Source organism: Temnothorax americanus, unplaced genomic scaffold (assembly GCF_048541705.1).
Source record: "Temnothorax americanus isolate GAGA-0224 unplaced genomic scaffold, ASM4854170v1 Scaffold32, whole genome shotgun sequence".
NCBI classification, from domain to species: Eukaryota; Metazoa; Arthropoda; class Insecta; order Hymenoptera; family Formicidae; genus Temnothorax; species Temnothorax americanus.
In genome coordinates, this window is record NW_027509464.1 from 2,371,079 (window position 1) to 2,395,801 (window position 24,723).

Here is a 24,723-nt window from a genome sequence, read left to right on the forward strand (position 1 = left end):
TTCTCTTTTGTTATTTTTTTTAATTTTAGTTCAAGAAAGGAAAAATATAAATTGAAGTTGAAAAGCAACTAACGTTAATTAAACTTAGTGGTAGTTCTATTTATCTAATATATCAAAGATTGTGTAATTATCAATAAAAATATTATTGTTTATTTTTAATTATATTTAATTATTAATTTTTATTAAAAAAGATATTAGACATTTATTATAATTAAATTTAATATTAATATAAAATAATCGTAAGGCTACTCAAACAAGCTATACGTCATGAAAATATTTCTTTTACGACATTTTTAAAGCTTCCAACAAAATGAAAAAGCCAATCTCATATTTCACATTTCTGTCTCAATTACTTTAACACTGTTGAAAGAGCTTTTTTTCTCGAAGATGGTGGTCTGCTTATTCTTATAAAGTAGCACGATAAAAGTCAGTCTTCAACGATCACTTTTTTTTCATGGCAAATAATCAAGAGACATCGGAATGAATGGAAATTAGCAATTCAACTGTAATTTCGCGAGATTTTTGCGTCTCACCGTTAAGACGATTCATTCTTCTTTCTATCTTGTCGAGTACATTTACACCGTCGGCAAAATGGGTACTTATCCAAGTTACAAGGCGGCGGAGAAACGGCGACGAGGAAAGGGAGGCAAAGTAGGTAGATAGCCCGAGAGTTTTCGCGAGTGAAGGGAAAAAAAGGAAAAGCTGAATCAAAGCGGGGAGAGAAAGAAGGAACTTGTTGTGACTTCCATAAAAATCCGGAAGCGGTTTCCGAAAAGTCCTAAGAAAAATTTGTTCGCGAACTTTACGCGAGATTCCGTCACGCTTGAAAACCTTCTCCTTTTTCTTCGATTCAGACTTTGTCTACTTCGACCAAATCTAGCTGTCTTTTCGTACATCAGTAACAATAAATTAACTTTCCTGGCGCTGATTAAGACGACTGTAATATTTGTGCGCGATCTTTCCACACAGAGATATTATCGATATTTATTTCTTTTGACATCTGATAAATTTAGCTTTAAAGATTTCATATGCGCGTACAAGAAGAAATATTAAATCTGCAGATGTTGTTCAAAGATGATTAGAAAAATAATTGTTTTTTCCCGATATTTTATGTGAAAATTTTTAATGCAAAATGTAACTTGAGTAATTTATTAATTACGTTAATTTATTTTTCTTTAGAGCTTGTCTGTAAAATACTTTATTTCTTATCATCTTTTCTGCAAAATAACTTAGTTTTTATATCTTTGCATTTAATCTTTTTTTTTTTCATACTGATTTATGCTGCTATAATAGGTATAACTGGATGTCTCTCAATGCCTTTTTTTAGCCATGCTGCATGTGAGATTTGTAAAGAGAACAGAATACTTTATATAGTTGAAATTACTGAAACTTAAAACACACACACACACACACATACACACACACACAGACACGCGGAACACGCAGAAGTTCTGACTATTAAACATATCCCTTTGGCTGCGTACATGTGTCGCCAATGAGATATCCGCAACTGTGCATTTATAGTATGCAAATACAACTTATAGGCTGCATTACTATTCAGATTTGTTGTGCTATGATTGAAATATAGCTTCACAAACTCGTTTTGCTAATATGCTATTGAATGTACTCATATGGGCGCGTATCGGTAACCTGGATAAACTTGATAACTTAATAAATTAAGCAGCTATTCAAACATCGTGAAAGGGCCATTCAAAGCAATCACTTCGATATTCAATCTAATGAAAATTAATCAGTCCGAAATCCTTTGATATATTGTGTTACGCTATTCATTAATGAAAATATAAGTACACCTTAATATGATATGTATATATAATTTACATATTTAATTTGTATTAAGCAGTTTTATTTAAATATCGTGAAAGTTCAATGCAATTATTTTCGGTATTCAATTTAAGAAAAATTAATCAGTCTGAAATCTTTTGATACATTGCGTTATGCGCAATCCATTAATTAAAGCATCTCGCTTTTATATATAATACGATACAAACATTTTTAATATGTGATTTAAGAAATGGAAAAATTTTTTTATTCTTTTTTTTTATTGTTTTTGTTTCTAATTTCTATTGATAAAAAAATATGAATGGATAAACATACCAATATTTTCAACTCCGAGGGCGTTAGCTTTGCTCTCCTTATTCTTGTCGTCTCTGTTGCATACATCGCCCATGTTCTTCCACCATTTATCATAGAGGATCTGTATTACACCTTTTTCCTGCAGCTCCAGAATAACTAGAGATATTTTATCCCTCCAGGGCGAACCTGCATATAAAAAGCCTTCGTTAGGCTGGCCAAGGGTTTCGTAATTTCTGCCTCTGCAGCATAATCTCGGGCATAACCTTGCATTTTACGTCGAATATGTTCAATATATTATTAAATAATATACGTATTTTAAATACGTGGCTTAATTTTGTAAAATTATTCAAGTTTTTTCTTCTTTTCGAGACTGAAAAATATATTATAATTTTTTCGATACAATTATTTAACTGCAATGTACAAACTACTTTATGAACAAAGACAGCGCGCTTTAAGTGATTATTTGTGGCCAGTGATTAATTACTTATTTTGAGTATTAAAAGATCTGTTTTTAATGTTTTTAATACTCACAATAAGTAATTAATCACTAGCCAAATAATCACTTACAGTATTTTTCTGTAAGGGTGTGCGTCGGCTAATAAAGCCGATTTTTCTTTAGAAATTTAATTGGACACCACCTGTTTCAGAAACTTCTTAGCTCTTAATATTAAATACGTAATTGATAATTACTTTTTAAGTCGAACTTCTATTCATTGCTATTTTTATTCTTATTTACCTTTTGGAGTAGCAATTCCATATCCTTTGCTGTCTAACAAGCCCCCTATTTGTGTTAGATTGCAATCTCGTTGAACTGCGTAATCGAGCATGGTCGACTCCATTAAAAATGCATAGTCGCCTTCCAAAACTCTTTTCACTCCTTCTTCATAGGATTGAACAAACACAGATGGACTCTTCGATTCCATAAATCTCCACATTTTCTGATAGATCCCAATTTTTGAGTCCTGATTAAATTATTTAGTGTAAATTATATAATTCTGTAACAGCCTGTATTTAATTTTGTTTTTTACATGCCACGGTTTATGATAAAAAAAGTTTTAAATACAAATTAATTTTGAAAATGTATTGAAAAGTGAAAAAGTGTTAATATTGTATTACGTTAGCAGATTTACTAGATATATACACATTTTTTAATTTTAGCGTGAATGTAATTTGATAATTTGCGTTTTATATAAAATTTTATTAAATTTTTGCTAATTTAAAAAGTCAGTATGTCGTCCATTATGAGATTTATCATTATTCTAACAACAAAAACAATTCATTCTTTATGATTTTTTTGCACTCACTCTGAAGAACGTCTTCGTACTTCCTCCCTCCAAAGTGCCGTAAGATATCTCGGTTTGTTCCGCGAGATCAGCGACATTCTCGATCGGCGTTATCATTCTCTCCACCGTTAGGAAAGCGGCCAGATTTGCAGTATAAGAGGAGATGATGATTAGCGTGAAGAACCACCAAATGCCGCCTACTATTCTCGTACTAGTTGCCTGATAACGAGGATTTAATCCGTATTCATTTCGAATAATCTTAATAAATTTCTTATTTAACAATTCTTTGGGTATTCTAATTCGACGATATTTGAATTATCTGGAAATTAATTAACAACAAATTAAATTCCGCTTTGCAAATGTTATTAATTTATAGTCCATATTTATTATTCCTTTCTACATTAAAACGTTAATTTGTTATTCGCGATTGAGAAGTTTAGAGATATAAGTAATCATAAATTCTCACGAATATATATTGCGCGTGTGTGAATTTATTTCCAAATTAAAGTATTGATTAATTTTAATAGTCTCTTTAACTTTCTGTAGGGACGTGGGAAATAAATTTTCTGTAACAGTATTAATATACAATTTCATGCGTTTTCGAACAATCATCAGGTGATATCGATATAATGTATTTTCTTGTGCTCTCCAGGCAACGGAGATTGTTTAGCTCAAGTCTCAATCAAGTATCAATAGTACCGAAATTAAATTGTTGTAGATGCATGAAAGAAATATCCGTTAAAAATTTTAGTAGGCTCTCTCAAATGTATAAAATGTATAAATCACTTGATATATTTGCACTACGGGGCAGATACTTTTCGCCTCTGTTACGAAGGACCGTAAGGAGAATCGAGGATCGATCGAAAACGCATCAGAACATATCGGGGTGACAAGGTCGATTTAAAGTGCAATTTCGACGAAAAATTCCTCACAGCAGTCGAAGAATGCAATACGAGATCTCATTTAGAATTCGCTGCTGGGATATTTCGATCCATTAATGGCGAGGCCGACGATCACGGATACGATCGTCGAATGTAGAACACCCATGAATGATTCTCTCATTCCCGTATTACGCGGCGCATGCCGCTCGGAAATTGAGAGAACGGTTTTAATTCTACCGCGCGGTAATATTCTGCGAAAAAGTTTGCACGGTATAATCCGCGTATTCGGGATGTTGTATTTAAATTATACGTTGAATATAATATCTGTTTTGTTTGTGTGGAATAGCTCTTTATTTAGGAACGATGTATTCGAGCGAGTCGCTTATTATAGTAATTATCTATATCAATGGGAGAAATTTTATCGTGCGCGCATATAATTACGTGCACATGTCTACGCGCATATATTTATGCCCATACGCGAAGACATTTAAAACGTAAAACATATATTATTATTTGCAATATTACATTCTCTCTCGCTCTGAATGCTCAACCGCGATTCTCCAGTATCCGGCGCATCTGGCTGATATGAAGCATAATTTGCCGACACTCGAGACAGTCGCAACGACAACCCCGCATGTACATACGTGCCACCAGAGTCAATTGGCATCACATGATGTATCATAGATATTTACGTTTTCATATGAGATTCTACTCTCCTAGATGTTTAATTCACATTTAAAGTTATGATTTTCTTTTATTTAGTGATATTTGTTGAATGAATATATTTACAAAATTTATGTGTATATAAGCGTATACAATATACATATAACAACATAAGCTTTATTTAAATATTTGCTAATAAGCGTATAGTATATACTACAATGTTACTATATTATACAGTAGGAAATTGAAACGGGAAATCTATCAAGAGTAGATCTAAAGTCGCACTTATTTAGCATTATTTTAAGCCGGATCTACAGATCAAGCAAACGAGCGCGAACAAACATGAATAATTCAATACTCACGATGCCATTTGCACTCGTCGAAGCAAGTTCATTCGTACTTATCCGTGCTCGTTTGCTCGGTCTGAAAATCTAGCTTTATACATATATTTCCGCATCTTTAAAATGATATTATTTTATTTGCTTTTTGTTTGAAACAGGAATATATTTTAAAATTTATACGTCGCGTCGTGGCAAATGAGCGAAAAATCTCGTGTTTGGTACATATTAAATAATGGTGCATATGTCATGATTTGTAAGTTTAGATGAGTTTATGTCGCGATGAGATATAACGAAATGATAAACGAACGTATATATGCTGCAAAATAATGTCCTGCTAATGAAGTTATTATTCATGTCAAAGTTAATGTCATTAAGCCGCACATTTAGCTATTTTTCCTATTTATGTAATGTACGTCATTTTAAATATTTGGTACTTTTATACAGGAATATATAATTCAGGAAACTAATTGTTTGTTTGGTTAAATAATACATCTCAATGTGCATTTCAAGTTATTTATCTAAATTTTCAGCAGTTTACGTCGGGTAATATCGCAACAGGTATATTAAATACAATATACAATGTGTATATAGCTTGTACTCTAGTAATTACTTTTGTCAGTGTAATAGAAACGGATAAGGCGGCGAGGACGCGGAAATTCGTGAGATATCACGGCGAACATTCTCAGGCGAGATACGCTGAAGACATGTAATTGTTTTCACGAGCATCGTCGCTTAGTGTAAACAAAACCTGCTTTCTATACTGCTGTTAGCATTGTCAGGGAAACAATACCAGCTCGAATCTCACCGTGAAACCTCGCGAAATTCCATGCTCTACAACAGATGATCGCGTAAGACGCTGCTGTATTTCCAGGAAATTTTTAAAAGCAGCAATTAGCTTTTAGCGCAGATAAAATATCTCAATGCAATATCTATTTTTTACGAAACTACCATAAAAGCACAACTGCAATGATTAACACACATTGTATAATATAGTATATATATAGATATCTATATGTCTGTAAGATAATTAGTAAAATATCAGTCGTAATTTATTTGCAAGCAAATAGGAATTTTTTTTGCAATTTATTGTCTTAAATGTTTTATTAGACTTTATATAATAATAGAGAGAAAGAATTTTAACAGATTCAAAATGTTCTTTCTACTAGTTCTCTCTGTTTTTTAGTAACACTTTCTTGCTTTTATGTGACGTGAAATATGGAGCAAGAAACTTGGAAAACACCGTTGAAAGCTGCATGAAGAATTTCCGCAGAAGTCAGTCGCGTAAAAGTGAAGAATTGAACGTTGAACTTATTGAGAATTTACTAGAAGCTACTTTTATATCACGCTTCTTGCATACAAAAATTATTGCTTCTTAATCCATTGTGACATTAGCTCGAGGAACCGAAATCTCAACGAATTTGATCGATTATTTTTACAAAGTGTTATGTACCTTGGTATTAAAAATACGGAGGAAAATTATTTCAATGTATCGTGTCAATATACACATATATTATACGCCTTAATTGCAAATATATAAACTATTATACAAAATAATATTGTGTAATATAAAACAATGGAATATGTGAAAAACTAATAAACTAGCCAGAAAATGAAAAACTAATTTAACAATATTGTAATAAAAATGAGATATTCGACATTTTAGGTATAATTATGAAACTAATAAAAAATTGCTATAACATATGGACACAAGAAATTAAAAAGTGTTTGACTTATATGTGCATGCAGGGCTGATATTCGTTTTCTGATTAACTTCTTGATATTCGTTGTTATGGATTATATAATAATTTTGTAAATTAGTGTGCTTGTCTTTTAAGTTTCATTCTCAGTGACAAAAAATAAAGCTTGATTAGAATTGATGATACTCATTTAATGATTTATATGATTATGGTTTGTGTTTACCGACTTGTTATTATCTTTAGAATTAACTATGTATCTTACACAAAAATTAGTTTTTCATTATTACAGAACTTGATAAGTTATATTGCTTAGCAAATTTTCAAACATTCGTATAATGCAACTAAAGGTCGTTGGGTCGTAGATGAAATTAAATAAAATTTCAAGAGAAAAGCTTTACGTGTGCAAGGTCCATTTCGTTTTTTAATCTTTGTAAGTATAGCACGAAAAAGAAAGGTATGGCGCGAATAATGACGCAGCTCCTTTCACTCCGAATTCTTCCATTGTCCATGATAGCAATGCCAGTGCTGTCCCAGTTCATATCTCGCGGATACTTTTCTCGCGATTGACGAAACTATACAATACTGCACGTATTACACGACAACTGAAAGCCAATTGCGCACTATTCTGTATTGCTGACATTTTTATCTTATTCCCATCGTATTAAGAAATATTTGCCATAAAGCAAAAACGCGCTAATAATAAGTTAATTGCTATTTATTCTTTAATTCTTGTAAAGCGTTAATTTTATCGGCATTCTTATAATCTATCTATTCATATTTATTGATCTTTAACTTTATATCATTTGAGATAATATGGCAGGCATTAATTATTTTGTCGTTGAATAGAAAAGTTTTATATAAATGATCTCAAAGTTACTTTATAATTAATATTCAGCATAAGTTACTCTATAATTAATATCCAGAATAAGCGATTGTACTGTTACAATCTGTAAATGGTGCACCTTGTATATCAGGAATAACTGTAATCCGTGTATTTATCATTGCACGGAATATAATCATTTTTTCTTTTGCTATAATTATGTTGCATATATGTTTCCTTATTATGCTTATAAATAATATCGCGTAAAATTACAATTGTTGTATGCATTTTGCATTTCTTGTATTCAAAGTTTCTTTTAGTTTTATTCGATGCTATTTATTTAACATCACTGTTATGGCATATACTCATATAGTGCCTTTGTGCGTTTGACATTTATTTGCTTTTCTTCTTGAAATACGCGTTGAATTTCACGATTCATACAAGTAAAACCACTTAAAAATTGTACGTTTAAATGAGATTTGCGGCATTTTATATGGAACAGACATAAATTTGCGTTAAATTTGTCTAAAAAACTTATTTCAACAACAGCAAGAATTTTTTAAAAGCAAGATGTACATACACATTTTCTTTCCCACACATATATTTTCTAAAATATAGATCAATTTTCAATTCTTTTGTTTACATTAATGCCCGATCTACAATAGCTGTAGTAAGCCTCAAGCTGTAAGAAATTGACCAATTACAGGCCAATGTGAGGAGAATAATCGACTGTGATTGGTCAATTTCTTACATCTTGAGTCTTACTACAGCTTACTACAGCTATTGTAGATCGGGCATAAATTAAAGAGATATATTTGGAGTCAACGTAGAAAGATTAATATACACTTGTAAAAAAGTAGAAAATACGTGTTTAAATTGGATTACTTGAGAGATCCCAAGACAAATTGCTCTTGGTTTTATCGATTTATATATTTTTTTTATTTTCTGCAAGATATTCCCAAATCTAATAGTTTTCTCTTACTTTTTTCGAGGCATGTTAGTACGTGACTGAATATAGCGAGTAATTTTCAAGTGTGGAAAGAAAACTGCTTTCTCTAGACGTAAATGTAGAAGCAAAAAAAGAAACAGACCGATAACGCGAAAGAAGGATTTGGTGCGTTGTAATTATTTTGTAACTAAATCTAGTGGTTTTTCTTTGACTGCTAATGCGGTCAGAAATTAATCCAAGAAAGAGAAAAGAAGAATATGATTATATGATTTATATTAAATATTATACAAAAAACTCTATGCAGTTTTATTATATAAACTATATACTTTCTTGACAAACTTTATATCCGATTTCTTTGTTAAACATTTATAGCAAATACAGTTTCTTAATATATGTCATATCTTTATAGATTTTCATAAAAGTAAAATTTCTGTGAAGTGTCGTAAAAGTTTCTGGATCAACATTTCTATACATGTAATAGGAGTACGGTACAGAAATGACCTATTTTACTTTATGTTTTGATTGAGATCTGAGGGAATCGTAGTGAAGTAATTTATCACTCTCCAGTCCTACTTAAACGAGTGTTTTGGTGCCGCAAAAATTTTCAAAAGAATGTTTAAAACTTATTCGTGTTTAAATCACGTGGTTCTCTTTAATTAGTGCCGCAAAAGTTAATCGTTTCCCGATACGAATGTCTGGAAGTCCGACAAGTAGGCTACTGCCGAGGAAGGTAATTACATACATGTTTATTGATAAAAAAAGGAATGTTGTTTCTTGGGACGCGTTTGACTCTCTGTGGTGGCACGTTTACCTTAGGGTTGAGGTCGCTGCCCTGTTGCATTAGTGTGCCGACCGTAAACCAAAAACTGTTGGCCAGGCTGAACTCGTTGACTGTTGTCAGTAGAGGAATGTCGTCGCTGTCCGGATCCAAGGCGCTCATGTGACTGCCCTGATGACAATGCGATGACCCCCCCGTCGAGTGGTGCAGTTTTAAAAATAATTACACTAGTTGTAGTTAACTTACAGCTTTCTGTACATTACATACTTTTTATATATTGTTCTATACTATTGTATGCAGACGTTGGTCATGTTATAAAAGACTGAAAATAAAGGTGCAAAATAACTTTGAATTTTTACGTAAATAGCACCTTTTCAGAAAACAAAATTTTTTCTTTGCATAAAGTACGTTATCTACTTTCTTAGCAAAGAAAAATGTTACATTAAAATATACGTTGTTGCACATATATTAATTAATCGTTTTTTATTCGTCTAATAATATTTTATATCTTACAAAGTCGCAAGAATAAGGTTCGGTTACAAAAATTACGAAGTATTATGGATTTTTTAAATCAATTACTGAAGTATGTATTTTAGAAGTATTTTAGCTAGTTATTTTAGCCAGTTAAATTATAGTTAAAATACAGATAATATTTAAAAGAATCCTCTGTGCTTTGTAATTTAAATATAATTGATCGATTGATTTTTTTTCACATGCACCACTCGACGTGAGCCTACCTGCAAAGGGCATTTGCAGCTTGGGCAGGGGGGTGGCTCTACCCACTCGTAGGGCGAGAATCTTGCCACTATCCACATCGTTAAGGAAACCACCACGTAAGCGCCTAGCAAGGACAACCAGATCTCCACGGCGAGGGGAGTCATGAACGAGAAGAGCCGCGGTGGCGTGCGTTTGGTCACCTGAAGCATTGACGTTTATCATTACTAATGTTCGAGAATTGACTTGAACGACCTTGATTCGATATCGAAGACGAGATTACGATGTAATTTCGTGAAATGCAATGACGCGCCCGTTCACGTCCAATTGTCATGTATAGTTCCTTGCTGAAAAATAATTCAAAATTGCGAGCCGCTTACAACTCTCGCGCCGTTTTCTTGCACAATATCCAGTCTCTCAAATGGCTCGAAAAACGATTTTTTATTTTGACGGAATTACGGGAACGTATTTATTCTCTGGCGCGTCGAGCGGAACACAATAGCGGTGCACTCTGAGTGCAATCGCCGTACGTACTGCTTTATTTTTTAACGAGAGATCGTTAACGCCGTGGAAGGTAATTGAGATTGGATTTTAAGACGAACAATTCATTGCCACGATAAAGAAAACAAACAATAGCCTATTCTAAATAATCTACTTGAAAAATTTAAACGTCTTTAATCTGTTTACGAAGAAGATGAACACGTTCTGATCTTCTTTAGTTTCGAAAGCGAAGTGGAGAGAGAGCGCGACATCCTTTATAAAAGATTTTACAATATTATTGTAACAATATTGCTTCAAGATTTTCCTCGATCGTTTTGCCCGCAGCTTTAGCAATAAGCATTCCTGTAATATTGCAAATATATGATTTGTAACATAAACAGATATAAACGAATTGACGTGCACTCTGCAAACAGACATCTACTGTTTGCACTCCGGCGAGATGATGGATTTATGTGCGGGCTGCCTCGTGAACGGGGTTCCGTATAACGCTCGGGAGTGAGAGAAACTGGCGAGCATGTCGGATGAGAGATGTCCCGACGGTGAACGGTGTAGTCGATGAGTACGCGAAGGAAAACGGTAGAAGTAGTCCAATGGTGGAGCACCTCGTTGAGTGTACCTTAGGGTTGAGCCCGCTGCCCTGCCTGAGGAAGGTGCCGGTGATGAACCAGAAACTGTTGCTGACGGTAAACTGGTTTTCGACCACGTCGCTCTCGGCCAGACACGGATGCGGATTGTTCCACTCGTACGGGCTGAAGCGCGCCATCACGAAAAGGGTGAAGCTCACGAGCATGTAGGCGGCGAGCACGTAGAGCCAGATCTCGACCGCCAGCGGATTCATGAAGGAAAAAAGCCGTGTCGGCTGACTGGACGGCACCTAAATTACGTCACGCTACGATTTTAATTAAAACGGATCCCGTTTCGTGGTGCGACGCGACGCGACTCGACGCGGCACAGAGCGGCACGACGCTGCGGGCCGACACGAGTCAACCTTCACCGGTGATCCTGAGGCATTCAAAGGCTCTCTTCACGAATATTCGTTGAAGAAAGAGAATTCGCGCGGTGCAGATTATTTGACGAATTAATTTCTTTCTCGCATTTAAATAAACGAATTAAAATTACGTTGAATTATACAAATGCATCTTGCGTATATTGATATTACCGTAGACTAATTAAAGCATCTATTTACGTTCCTCATTATTCAATAGGTTATAATGACATGCTCGTATGAAAATCACTTTTGTTAATTTATGTTAATGCAATGCATAAACTGAAATATAATCAAGAGTTAAATATTAGAGACATAGACACGTATATATATATTGATGAAAAGGTAATAGATGGTAATCATCGTGTCGCATGCACATGTAATTAAAAAGAAAATTACGGTTGATGCACAGTGTTAACTCACCTTAAACAAGATTCCAATTCCGAGATTCATAAACGGCTTTGTGAAGTCTATTACGCTTTCCCTGGCATAATTAATTGTCATGGAGGCAACCGCTAGATCCGCTCTCTGAAAGAATTACAGTATCCAAGAGAATTAAAGAAATTTAATTTCCTTGATAAAGTTGAAGTTGAAGCTATATAAAAACAAAGATGATTATAATGCGGGAAACAGTAGGAATTAATATATCGCACAAAAAGCTTTTATTAAGAAAGATATCTAAATCGTTCGTATTATATATATAGATGCTTTCTCTTGGACAGATAAAAATGAATCAAGGCATATCACCGAACTTTTATACCGAGCAAATGTATTTTTTATAATACATAAGTGCATTGTGAATGAGAGCATTAAATTACTGATAAACCTTCGTTGCATATTTATCTTGTGAAATAGTGAATGGATTTTTTATGAGCGCGGCGTGAGTTATGTGCGAGAATCGCGAACTATGAAACATCATTCGTGTCATCTTCCGTTTTAAAATATCCACCTACGGTTTCGTAGGTTTCCAGGTTAAGGCGTCATCCCTTTTCACAAGAGGTAGATTGCTTTGCATGTTTTATAAACCGCTGATCTTCGCTATTCAGAGTACGCTAGAAAGAAGAAGTTGCGAATTTTGTGAGGTGCACGTTTTTTTTCGTCTCTATTTGGATCTTGTGTTTCAAACGTTTCAAATTAACGCGAGTTGCGCGAATTGTGTGATTTTTCCACGACAAATATTTTTTTCGAGAAAGCTAAAGTTATAATATTAAATTATTTTTCTTTCTTTCTCTGTCGCTCTTTCCTTGTTGTGTGCAGTGTTTTACAAAATTTTACGTAATAGAATTACATAATGGATCTTGCAATAGCAAAATATATAGATATGGTTAAAAAAAGGCTAAGTGATATCACGTATATTACACCCAATAAAGTTGGTCATAAGAATGTCCGAAAACAATTCCGTAAATGTTATGTACTGACATTATCAGCAACAAATGCTTGAATTATTTGTTGAATGAAAGCAAAGCATTATCTCGGACAGAGAAGCGCGTATATTATATGTATGTATATATGACAAAATATATTCAACGAATCGTATATTCGCAGCAATCGCACACATGTATCAAATAATCTTGCACACGAACAGTAATATGCTTCGGAAAACGGCTGAATATTTGTAAAATATATGCGTATTAACTACATCCATTTATGTTTTGTGCACGAATAAAATGTTAATGCAAATATTAAATTTTTATCTGGCCGTTAATGGATTCTTTTTTTAGTATAATATTACATTGTGTCTATGTATCAAGCTTGAATCGTACTATTGTCAAAAAATCAATATTTTTAGAACTACAAAACCAAATCCGGACGATTTATTTTTACGCTAATAATACTTTTGCATATAGCTTGTATGCGCGATTTTTTCACGAATAATAGGCGTTTTTTTCGCGTACGTCCATTTCTTTGTATATCGCGCAGTTGCGTTTTTATCTCGTTCCGAGGATAAAACTTTAAATCTAATAAAGACTCTCTTTTTAGAAATTTCCGCTTCCTGACGCATTACGTTTACTGTTAATGTTCTCCATTTTTTCGTTGAAGATTTGCATGTGTATCAGCATGTATTCTCTCCCTGCTACTGGCTACTTAAATCGCAAAGAAACAGTGCGAATAGAGAATTATTTTTCCTCGGTAACGAACAGACAACACTTACTTTCCTCTGAATATATTGATATATACAAGTGCAAGAATAAGGTCAGAATTATAATCAAAATTCGAAGAAAGTGTTGATAGGTATTGAAAAAGCATCGGGATCATTTATTCTAAATCTTCTTTATTTCAATTGTTAATAGATTTTTTGTTAAAAAAAGGAAAATAAGAGTAATGAAATAATGATTATTAATTATATTTTTATAATTATAACAAATTATAGCAAATTATAAGAGTAAATTTTCTTCACGCAAACATTATTAAATAATAATGTAAAGTTAATAATATTTTATAAGTCAAAATATTTGTGAGCTTTATACTGACAATTTAGTTGCAAACTTGCATCACTGGCGTTACTTTATTGTCCCAATAGGACTAAACATCGAATGAAATTTGATTATAGATGTAACACATTTCTGTTATCTTGAATATTTTTTTAACTGACTAAAAAGCGTGTATTGAACTATTGAAATATTAATGCATTGCTAATTTGATCACACACATCGCGTGTTCCAATTTAATAATTGTGTTATTGCAACGATTAATGAAATTTTAATTTGTTGTGGAAATTATGCGAACATTGCGTGCGCGCCTACTCGATCATGCAGACAATAATGGATCGGCGGCATATAGATTAAATTCAGAAGACGCTCGGAGGCGCATATATCAAACTTTGATTTTAATAACTGCACAATTTTACAATTCAAATGATAAAGAGCAACATCTGCGAGCTGATCTATGAATCGAAATATCAAATATCGTCGTTCGGTCATGAGAAAGATGTTTAATCTAGGTAATTCTTGTATCTGACTACAGGCGTAATGAAATTCCTAGCGGGATGGATTTATTGCGACACGCTCGTGGAAATTTACTTTGCTTTGCATATAAAATCGGCCTCTTGGGTTGCGCGCGCGTGTACCTATTCTCCTATCTCGATATTTCTCTTAATATAACATATGCTTCCGTAATTTCAACAATACTATTAACACATTGCGGTCTACATTAATTTCGGTAACGAAAACAATATTAATATACGCCATTATTTTCATATTTTCACTAACACAACTATCGCGATTTTTGCCATTCAGAATATTCTATAACAATTTGGAAAATGAAATTTACCAGCTATATTATTCGTTGTTTCTAGTAATTAAAAAAATTTATGAAGAATTACTAACAGCTATTTTATTCATATTTATATGTATATATATAAACGCAGACATTTTTAGTTACTCGTGTACACCCTGATTAATTTTCATCTCACCATATTCAAATTTTTTTCTGATTTACACAACGTTGACAACGCAACACTTTTGTGTGTAAATTTTAATTAACTCACTGCATATTAATATCAAATTACTTATAGCTTAGTTATCGCCATGTTACACGTTTATATCATTCCTTATGTTATGATATTGAATCATATCGCAAGTTATCGTAAGGAAGGGAAACAGGATCTGCGCATTCTGTCTTACCTTGTCCATGAGTTCGCGAACGATTCCATTCCACTCTTTCGTGTCGGGATCGTACACGCCGTACATGTGATCGGGCACCAATTTGATTGCGTATTGGAAACCGACTTGGCCGGCGATCCACTTGAGCAAATCGATGCAGAAGCCCTCGAATCTCGCGTTACCAGTCAAATTCTTGTCTTCTTTTACCATGACGTAGGGTCTTTCCTGCGGAAGATTGGATCCCACTGATAGATCGTAGAATTGTGCTCATCGTGACAGGGGTAGGGCAGAAGCAAACCCTTAAAAGTTCTTATTTCCACATGAGATGGCCATATGAAAGGAAGAGGGTGGGAAAGAAGCGGTCATTCAATACAAATATATAGCACTTTGATCGCTTGTCCCTCAAACATTTCCTTTTCCCGACGCCACCATGAATTTTTCATTTTTCTGAGAATACACAATAACGCCGATAAAACGTTCTCTCGACCAACTAAGATTTTTCCTTGATACGACAATCCGTGATTTTACTGTTTTCTTTGCTTAAAAATCCTGCAAATCGCCCCTAAATTTTTTTATTTTTGCGAAAACAATAAAGCAACATTAAATCAAATTACAAATTTTTTGTATTTTTAAAACATCGTGAAGATAGAATTAATCAAGTTACCAAACAAAATTCATCTATCTTTTTTATCATATGCGATTATTTTAGGATCAACTTTATATTAAAAAAAATATATATAAATCAAATAATTTAACAAACTGTTACAATTTACAGATCGCTTATAAATACACTTATAAATACACGTTGAAGTTGTTATCTAGCTTAAATGTTGACACTTTGCGGCATATAATAATAAGCATACTCGACTTCATTTAGCGCAGCTTTCATATCACCATGTGATCCATACTCGTGCCGTATCTTGCTTAATGATTAATTCTAACGCTACGAGGGTCGCAAACGTGACTAAATTAGATATAAGGTATCATTACCTCTCTCGTCATTACCACGAGCGTAATGTTGGTCGTCGTGGTCTCGTAAAAGGCGTCTAAGTCCGTGATGTTAATGCCAGACCCAGATTTCCATTCGCCGACTTTAACGAGCTCCTCTTTTTTCAGTTTTAAGAGGTCCAACTTGAAATTATTTCTCTTTCCTTCATTGAACTCAATATGTCCGGTTAGTCCGTGTAAGCCTGCCTGCAACAGAAAAACTCGTATAAGTGTAAATCCGAATCGATTAGATTTGTCCATTAGAAAAAATTTCGCGATAAATAATAAATAAATGAAGACATGTCTCTCACTTTCATTGTGGATATTTTTGATTATTGATATTGTACGAGTAGAATTTAAGCTTTCGTACAGCAAGAATGTAGCACGGTTAAACTTTTTGTTTTCATGAAAATGTATGCAGCCCAGCCGTATAATTTTTCGAAGCTTTATATTTCTACTATTTAAATATAGGTGGAATGTCAGAAAAATTGCGTTTTTATGTAAATAGTGCGGTCTCTCATGAAGAGATAACAATATCTCCAAGTCGTATCTAATATTTCGAGACTGGATATTGCCACCCAAGCTGACGGTAGATAAAACGCGAAGATCGAAAAATAATAAAATTTTTATACGCAACATTATACTCATAACTGTTTAATAACAAGACACAGCCGGATTTACCGGTCGTTAAATCATGTGCGCGTTTGATTCTCGTTAAATTTATTTTTCCTTCGTGTCCAGTAGCTCACGGACACGCACACACGTACACACGATTCATTGCTGACGGCCTACATTTCCGGATGCGCATACAGCCGGCGAAATTTTTCGCATTAATTACCGTTTGCGGTCTACCGGCGGTTTGCGCGTAGTTTATTTGATTTACATCTCTTCCTTTTTAGTGTGTGTCCGTTTGCGGGGTTGATGGAATATTTATCCAAAATGCTTCTTTTCAAACTCGACCACTGATCCTACCAGAATATAAGTCTAAAGATTCCGAATTTTTATTTAAATGTTTGTATTATTCTGTTGATCGGATTATTAACAGCATACGTTCTCACACAATGGCTCACGGTTTTATTCAACAAAATATCATTGCTCGTTGTAAACATGTTTTGAATATAATACTATGGCCGGGCTGATATATGCGTGGTCATATCACTTTTTAGACGTATCTCGTGTTTTATTCCACTTGTAATCTGAATTTAATCGGAGGTGATAGCTGTGTAGAATGCGAGTGAGTTTATTACGCAAAAAAGATAAAATAATTGATATCTCATCTATATATACATTGAGAAAATTCAACTCAATTCGGTCGGATTTTTATGCGAATCTTTATCGTTTGTATATTGCTCAATTCACTGCACACAATAGGAGTAAAGTCCAATCTATAGGAAAATAATTCAATTGTTGCATACAGGTTTTTATATTTTTCTGAAAAAAAAACCTCATACATATATATAAAAGATTATTGAAAATATACTCTATTATTGAATGTATAATGAGCCAACTCTTACAGATTAAAGATTGTTATTTAAAAATTTTAATAAATATTTCTATGTTTTTAAAATATATTATTAACAATTCAAAAAAACCACTTTAGCTATGAGAAAATTATTACATTATTTGAATTATCTCAGCCGTAACGAAAAATGCATTTAAATCGGATTACAAATAAGTTTTACGAATTTATGGATTAATTGATGCACTTGTTAACACGATTTGGCAAAGGCGGACGCACAGAAGTATATGATGGTTTTCGCTCGTCTGCGCTTTGCGCAGTTAACTCCAATTTTACAACCTTTTATTTTTACAACCTTTATGATTTTATGAAACGCATTGTTAAATTATTTCGAAAAAGAAAAATTGTCTTCCATCAACCTGGCAGTCGGCGTGAGAATTTTAGCAGTGATTCTATGATCAGGATTTTTTTCGGGCTGTCAACAGCGGTACTGCGGATTGCACGCGAATCGATAAATCTCTGCCACGATATCTCGTCAGCAGTAACATCGACGAGCCGGCTTGCAAAATCAAAAATACGCCGATGTTCGCAAAACAAATGGTAAGCGCGCCGGAAGTAACCGGCACGGCGATGCACGCGGTGCCGCATGTATTTTCGCGGTACTTGACGTGCTCTCGCTCGACGAATACGCACGTTAATTACACTATGCATGCGTCGGTGTATCACGCGTGTAACACCATTACATACGCGCGCATTTTACACAACAGAATACGCAGCTCAGGATATTTTGCGGAAGCACGTCGCGATGTACGAATGTAGCTTAAAAAAAGATTTAAAAAATGTGATACAATCATTTATGAAGGATTCGAATATCCGGATGTCGAATATTCGGGATTGCTCATCGTTAAATATATTATTTTTATTTTTGTCTTGTTTTTATCAAATATTGTTTAACAAAATATTGTTTAATAAATTAGTAAAAAACATGAAACTTTATCTACAGAAGTCAAATTTGGAGAAAATTAAGTTTAATCCGAAGTATAGTATAATAGTATTATATAATATGTAAAGAGTGTATATTACGTATATTTATAAGAATATATATTTAGAATTTTTATTTAATTAAATTAAATTTTTTTTATTTATAAATTTTGTATATGTACTTATACAAAAACTTGGTATATTTTCTAATTTTCTAATCTTAACGTATTAATCTTTTGTGAGATTATTTAGAATTGTTGGTTGGAGCAGTATTTTTTTCATTTCATAATATTATTTCTTTAATCTTAATTATTAAGTCTTTAATTTTATATATTTAACAATTTATACTGTTATATATACAAATTTAAATCTACAAGTGTTTTTTGCAACTTCTTGCAATTTTTTCCAAAGAATTAAATACTTTATACCGGATGAGAATGTGAGAAATTTTTTCGTAAAGGATTATAAACATATAATATTTAGAAAATCAGAATTTTTTATCGCTATAGGTATCTGCCTTATACTTCGCCAAGGTCACTGTATTTTCATGTCATATAGTATTTATGTACGGAAACTCCTAGCTAGCATTTCTCTCTTACTCGCATTGTGTACACGATGATGGTGAATTGTATTCCCGTCGGCAGCGAACATAAATTCATTTGCTAACGTTCAGTAACAGAATGTTGCGTTGTTTGCACGTCTGCTTATCTTATCTAACTGATGTCGAAGGCATATTAGAAATAAGGCATCATTATTATCGTTGTTACGTTGAGGTAAACGTCTAGTGAACTCGACTGTTGATTATAATTTTATTTTATCGTTAGAATGTTGAAATTTAATAAATTATCATGTCTCTAGAATAAATAGCCCAGACAGTAGATTTTACATAATTTGCAATAACCGATTCAGCATTTTCATACATATTTTAAATCGGGAAATTAAATAAATTTTAATATTATAGAAATTAAATCAAAACGTATACACAAAACTGAATTAAAATTGTGTTTTTGACAGCTATTAAATAAAATTTAGACATTATTTCATAACATATGCATAAGTTGATAATTTTAATTAAAGCGGAATAAGCGGAATAAAAGTCACGCCATAATATCATATTGTCTCTCTTAGATATGCCAATTAAATGTGCGATTTGATAAATGCACAATTTCAGATAATTTTTGGAGATTAAAATTTTTTAAATTTTCTTCAGGTATTTTAGTTTTTACTTCTGACTTAAATTTAACTATAATATAAACTAATTTTTGGTTATTTCTTCCTTCTTTAGTCATAAAAGCACATTCATAATTCTGATATAAGCATATTTATATAGTTTTGGTTTTAAGAGGGGTGATATTACGCAATACATTAATAAAAAAAATATTCTTTAAATATAATATTTTAGGACACAAAATAAACGGAACTTTTTGTTTATTGAAATATGATTTTATTGTATTGAAAGCGATATTTACCTTGTCGATATTTATTTTAACCATATTTCAATAAATTATACATTTTATCTACTTAAAGTTTTGTATTACATATTTTAGTAAATACATTTTACGTGCAGATCGGCAAAAATAGAAAGCCATTTTCTGAGTTATCCTGTCTTGCTTTATATATATATATATATGATATATTACTTTTTAAAAAGCATCAATTTTGCTTTATAATTAAAATAAAAATATTAAAACAATGTTGTTTTTATTTTTAACAAGAACCATATATAATTATTTATTTTGAAGTTTTATAAAAACTACAAAGTAAGTAGAGCAAGGCGAGCGATAGAACAAATCAGAAGGAAGTTCGAGTCAACTGGATCGATAGCAGATAGAATCGGAAGAGGCCGAAAACGAGCAATATCCAAGCGGAAGGATATAAAAATAGTACAAGAAGTTAAGAAAACCCCAAAAATTACTGTCAGAGAAATTCAGGAATACATTTATCTTAATGTTTCTGACCGCACTGTACGTCTCAGACTTGTTAGTGACGCACGGTTTGCACGCGATCTTTTATCAGCGCTATCAATGAGAAAAAAACGTTTGCAATTTGCTTGGAAGAACGAATATGTCAAACTTTGTTAAATTTCTGAGAAAAAATCTATGGACAGATGAGAGCAAATTCAAGTTATTTGGACAAAAGAAAAGTGGATTAGAGTCTGAAGAAAACACGGAGAAAAGCTTCAAAATCATCATACTCAGAAAAGCATGATGGAGGAAATATTGTCTGGGGATGTTTCTCATGGGCAAGAATAGGAAATCTTGTTAAAATTGATGTGATTATGACGGCAGATGTCTATATTGACATAATTAATGAAAATTTGGAGGGTTCTTTGCTGAAACTCGGACTACAAGATAATTTTATTTTCTCTCAAGATAACGACCCAAAACACACAGCAGAGAAAAGTCGAGCTTTTTTCCGTTTCTGTCGAATCAAACAGCTCGAGTGGTCTCCGCAGTCTCCAGATTTGAGCCCGATCGAAAATGTGTGGGCGATTTTGGATAATTGACAACATTTGCAAAATTTAATTGAAAATGTACCAAGAAGACTTCAAAAAGTTATTGAAACTATATAAAAGAAATCTTATTAAAACTCTCTCTTTTTCATTTTATTAAAATAATATTGCCGTTTTTTTTAATTAAAATACTATATATTATTTTAACTTGCTTTTTTATTTTGTTATTTAAATATATAATGTTTTAGAAATAAATACAGAATTAAATAAAAAATTGATTTTTTTATATTTAAAATATTTAAATAAAAAATAAATTTTTAATTTTAGTTATAAAAAATCTGTAATATATATTTTTTATTTTTATAAAGCGAATTAGTTCTATGGATGAGATGGCTTTTTATTTTTACCGTGGTCACTGTATAACGGCTGGTTAATTATTTTATACACTTTGGATCAATTGGTTGTTTCTTATTCACGTGCATTTACTTTGCCCGAGTTTTTTTTGTGCCTCACACACATGTTTCCACACTTTTAGAGTGCTGAAGTGTACCTGGATAGACTAAGCCGCAAAAACCGCCTATACTTCCCGGGGTGCATTAATCTTGTCGCTTTTGCAACAAGTTTTCAGTTCCCAGCTCAGGTTGCTTAAGCGGTATCAGATTTGTAGATGTTTCTAAGTATAAACTACAAATATGTGTAAAATTTGTAAAAATTATAAAGCAATTAATATCATATAGACATTAGCACATTTTATGATGAGAAATGACATTGTATTATAATTATGTCATATAACGAAAATGTTTATCGCATGAAAGAAGATTGCTTAGTGATGAAAAATTTAGATTGACAAGTTAATTTTTTTTGTAATAAAACTACCAAGCGGTTTCCTGTTTAATTTAAATGCTATGATGGTAATATACTGGCTTAAAATGTTAAGCTGATCATTATCTGCCTAACATTACCTAGAAATACGTGAGCATTGATCATTTAGCGGATTGCTCATTTATTTACACAGTTATTCACAGAATGGCAGAAGCGGCGGACACGATTATTCCGTTAATGGGATATGGTTACGTCGGAAGCTGCTAGTTTCCTGTCGCGTAGGATTTAAATGCGTACGCGGAGAAGCAACCCGCGATAGTATATTCGCGCGCGGTATGCTATCTCTTCGCGACACGCTATTTATTACGGATTTAACATGAAAGGAACGTCGATAACGGTGCGGTGACGTTTCGAAAAGTACCACAACTATGAGACGAGAGAGCGTTGATATTTACGAACGAGTGGGATCCTACGTGAAAGGAATAGAGCAAGCAGAGTTATCGGAAACTTTCATAATTTTTACGGTGAAGTTTTTTTTCTTTCTTTTTCTCTCTTTTTCTCTCTTTCTTTCCTTTTTCTTCTATTTAGAACTGCGAACATTTCTTTATTGCTTGATAACGTTGTACGATTTAAGCGAGATCCGGTGCATTCGGATAATAAAAAGATTGTCTCACAGGACGAAACGGTGCTTAAGAAACAGCTTACGTATCGCCATATATCACATTTTCTTCTCCGACAATTGTCGATGATATACGACTAAAAACCCATGAGCGTGCGGTGAGAAAATTTTGAAAAATTGTCACGACTCATCGACATCGCCTTCTTTCATTTTTGCACGTTTTCGATTATTCCGGGGATCTGAACTTTCCTACGAGTTTCCAATTTCCTTTACCGTCGTAGAAAAAGAAAAATTCTATAATACCGCTGAGAAGAAAACGTTGCAGGAATAATTTGCAAGAAGCCATCATTATGTAAACTTATAAATTCTTATATACGAAACGATGTGCGACGTTATGCTTTTCGTTCCAATGTCGTAACTTTTTTTTTAGCTCAACATTGAGTTTAACATATCGAATTTAAAGTATTGTTTTTAAGACACCGCGAAAAAGATGCCAGATTAAAAAAAAAAATTGAAAATCCTTGTGAAAGAATATTTAAAATTATTGTAATTAGTTTAATTATTTATAATTGTTAATTTAATTAATTTTCTTAATGAAATTTAATATTTGGTAATATTGTAATACTAATGAAAATGTTTCCGGAGTTTACCGCGTCTTCTCATCAAAATGTCACAGTATATGATGTGTATACTCTGCACTCGAGTTAATGCTGTTTACGTGAAACGCATTATTGCATAAGCAAATAGCTGTGCAAGAGGTATTGGTCTCTTTGGAAACAATTTCCCAACATGATAGATATCAGCATTATTAATTATACCTTATCAGAACATTTTTTAATAAGAAATTTATATGAGGTTTTTTTCTTTGGAGTTGCCGCACATATAGTCGAGAATATATTATAATATTATGCATATTTTTAATCAGAAAAGTTTTTACGTTACAAATATAAACTTTATTTCAGTTCATATGAAATAAAATAATCGCATTACACGTCAACATTGGAAAAATTATGTTTACACTTGTATGACTTGGTATAACAACTTTTTCGTATAACAACAAAGTCAACGTTTTAATTCAGCTTTAGTTTAACTGGACAAACAATCTTTATTTACTTTTAGCAGAACTATAAGAGTAACCTTAAACCCGCTCCCCGCATTAGGATTAAAACGCGACTTCCGCTTTCCCTCAACAAATACGCCAACGTAAAAGAACCTTGGAAGGATTTAAAAGATCTGTATCTTGCAATATCCCAATTTGCGAATTTCAAATAAATCTCATCTGCAGATATGAAGAGATTTCTCTGCCCAGATTGTTCATCTGCGGATTATAATGTTTATATTTATTATCTACGGATAATAAATTTGGAAAAACTCAAGGATTCCTCGGCTAATAAAAAAATATTTGGATCTGAAAATTTATATTTGTCATTGTCGCATCTAATAGGGAAGTCCTGTGTCGGTTGCCCTCGAGTAATAAAACTTGGTCCTTTACATGCGAGAGAGATCTAAGTCATGGGTGGCACGTACGCGCGAGTTTACGTACGTGTCTCTCGTATGACGCGGTCGTGCATTTGGGATGGTCGCCGTGCATGGAAAGCGCGACCGTGGTGGCTAAAGGACGAGAAAGCCCCGAGGTGAGGTTTCCGGGATGTAGCTATTTGCTAAATACGTTGTTCAATTATTCATGTGTCAACGTTGCTTTCCTTCCGCTGCTTTCTATACGTTTGCGGCTTATCGCCGGATGACTACCAATCTCTGCAAGACAAAACGAAGAGCGGCTCTCGATCGTCAAGATGGTAGCTATTTCTTACAGTTTTTTTCATTTTGGAATCATTTTCGGAACTTCCCGCGAGATCGTAATAAAAGATGTGCGGCATCTCAATGTATGTTATAATCCTTTTATGGTCGGGATAATTTTTTATCCCTAATTTACGAGAACGAGATTATATTTTTATTTATGTACATAAATATTCGGTTTTGTTTTGCATCTTATTTTTTAAGAATTATGATAAATTTTCATTATTTGCAAACAAGAAAATCGTCGCCGAATTTTAGAAGCTTAAAGAGGCCGCAGGAGGAAACGAGATATAAGTAA

At 33.0% G+C, this 24,723-nt stretch overlaps 1 protein-coding gene and 1 long non-coding RNA gene across 3 annotated transcripts in view; one reads left to right on the forward strand and one right to left on the reverse strand.

The window, feature by feature from the left end:
* LOC143901114 (uncharacterized) overlaps positions 1 to 24,723 on the forward strand; it is a 69,761-nt gene that overhangs the window by 15,373 nt on the left and 29,665 nt on the right. The window lies entirely within an intron of this gene.
* Positions 1 to 24,723, reverse strand: part of LOC143901213 (glutamate receptor ionotropic, kainate 2-like) — a 61,156-nt gene that overhangs the window by 13,781 nt on the left and 22,652 nt on the right. Inside the window, exons 8-16 of the mRNA XM_077413308.1 lie at positions 16,299 to 16,502; positions 15,330 to 15,533; positions 12,130 to 12,234; positions 11,338 to 11,595; positions 10,244 to 10,423; positions 9,540 to 9,677; positions 3,399 to 3,596; positions 2,831 to 3,056; positions 2,116 to 2,280 (exon numbers count right to left, since the gene is read on the reverse strand). Of these exons, the coding sequence (XP_077269434.1) occupies positions 2,116 to 2,280; positions 2,831 to 3,056; positions 3,399 to 3,596; positions 9,540 to 9,677; positions 10,244 to 10,423; positions 11,338 to 11,595; positions 12,130 to 12,234; positions 15,330 to 15,533; positions 16,299 to 16,502 (1,678 nt within the window). The remainder of the gene's footprint in view (positions 1 to 2,115; positions 2,281 to 2,830; positions 3,057 to 3,398; positions 3,597 to 9,539; positions 9,678 to 10,243; positions 10,424 to 11,337; positions 11,596 to 12,129; positions 12,235 to 15,329; positions 15,534 to 16,298; positions 16,503 to 24,723) is intronic.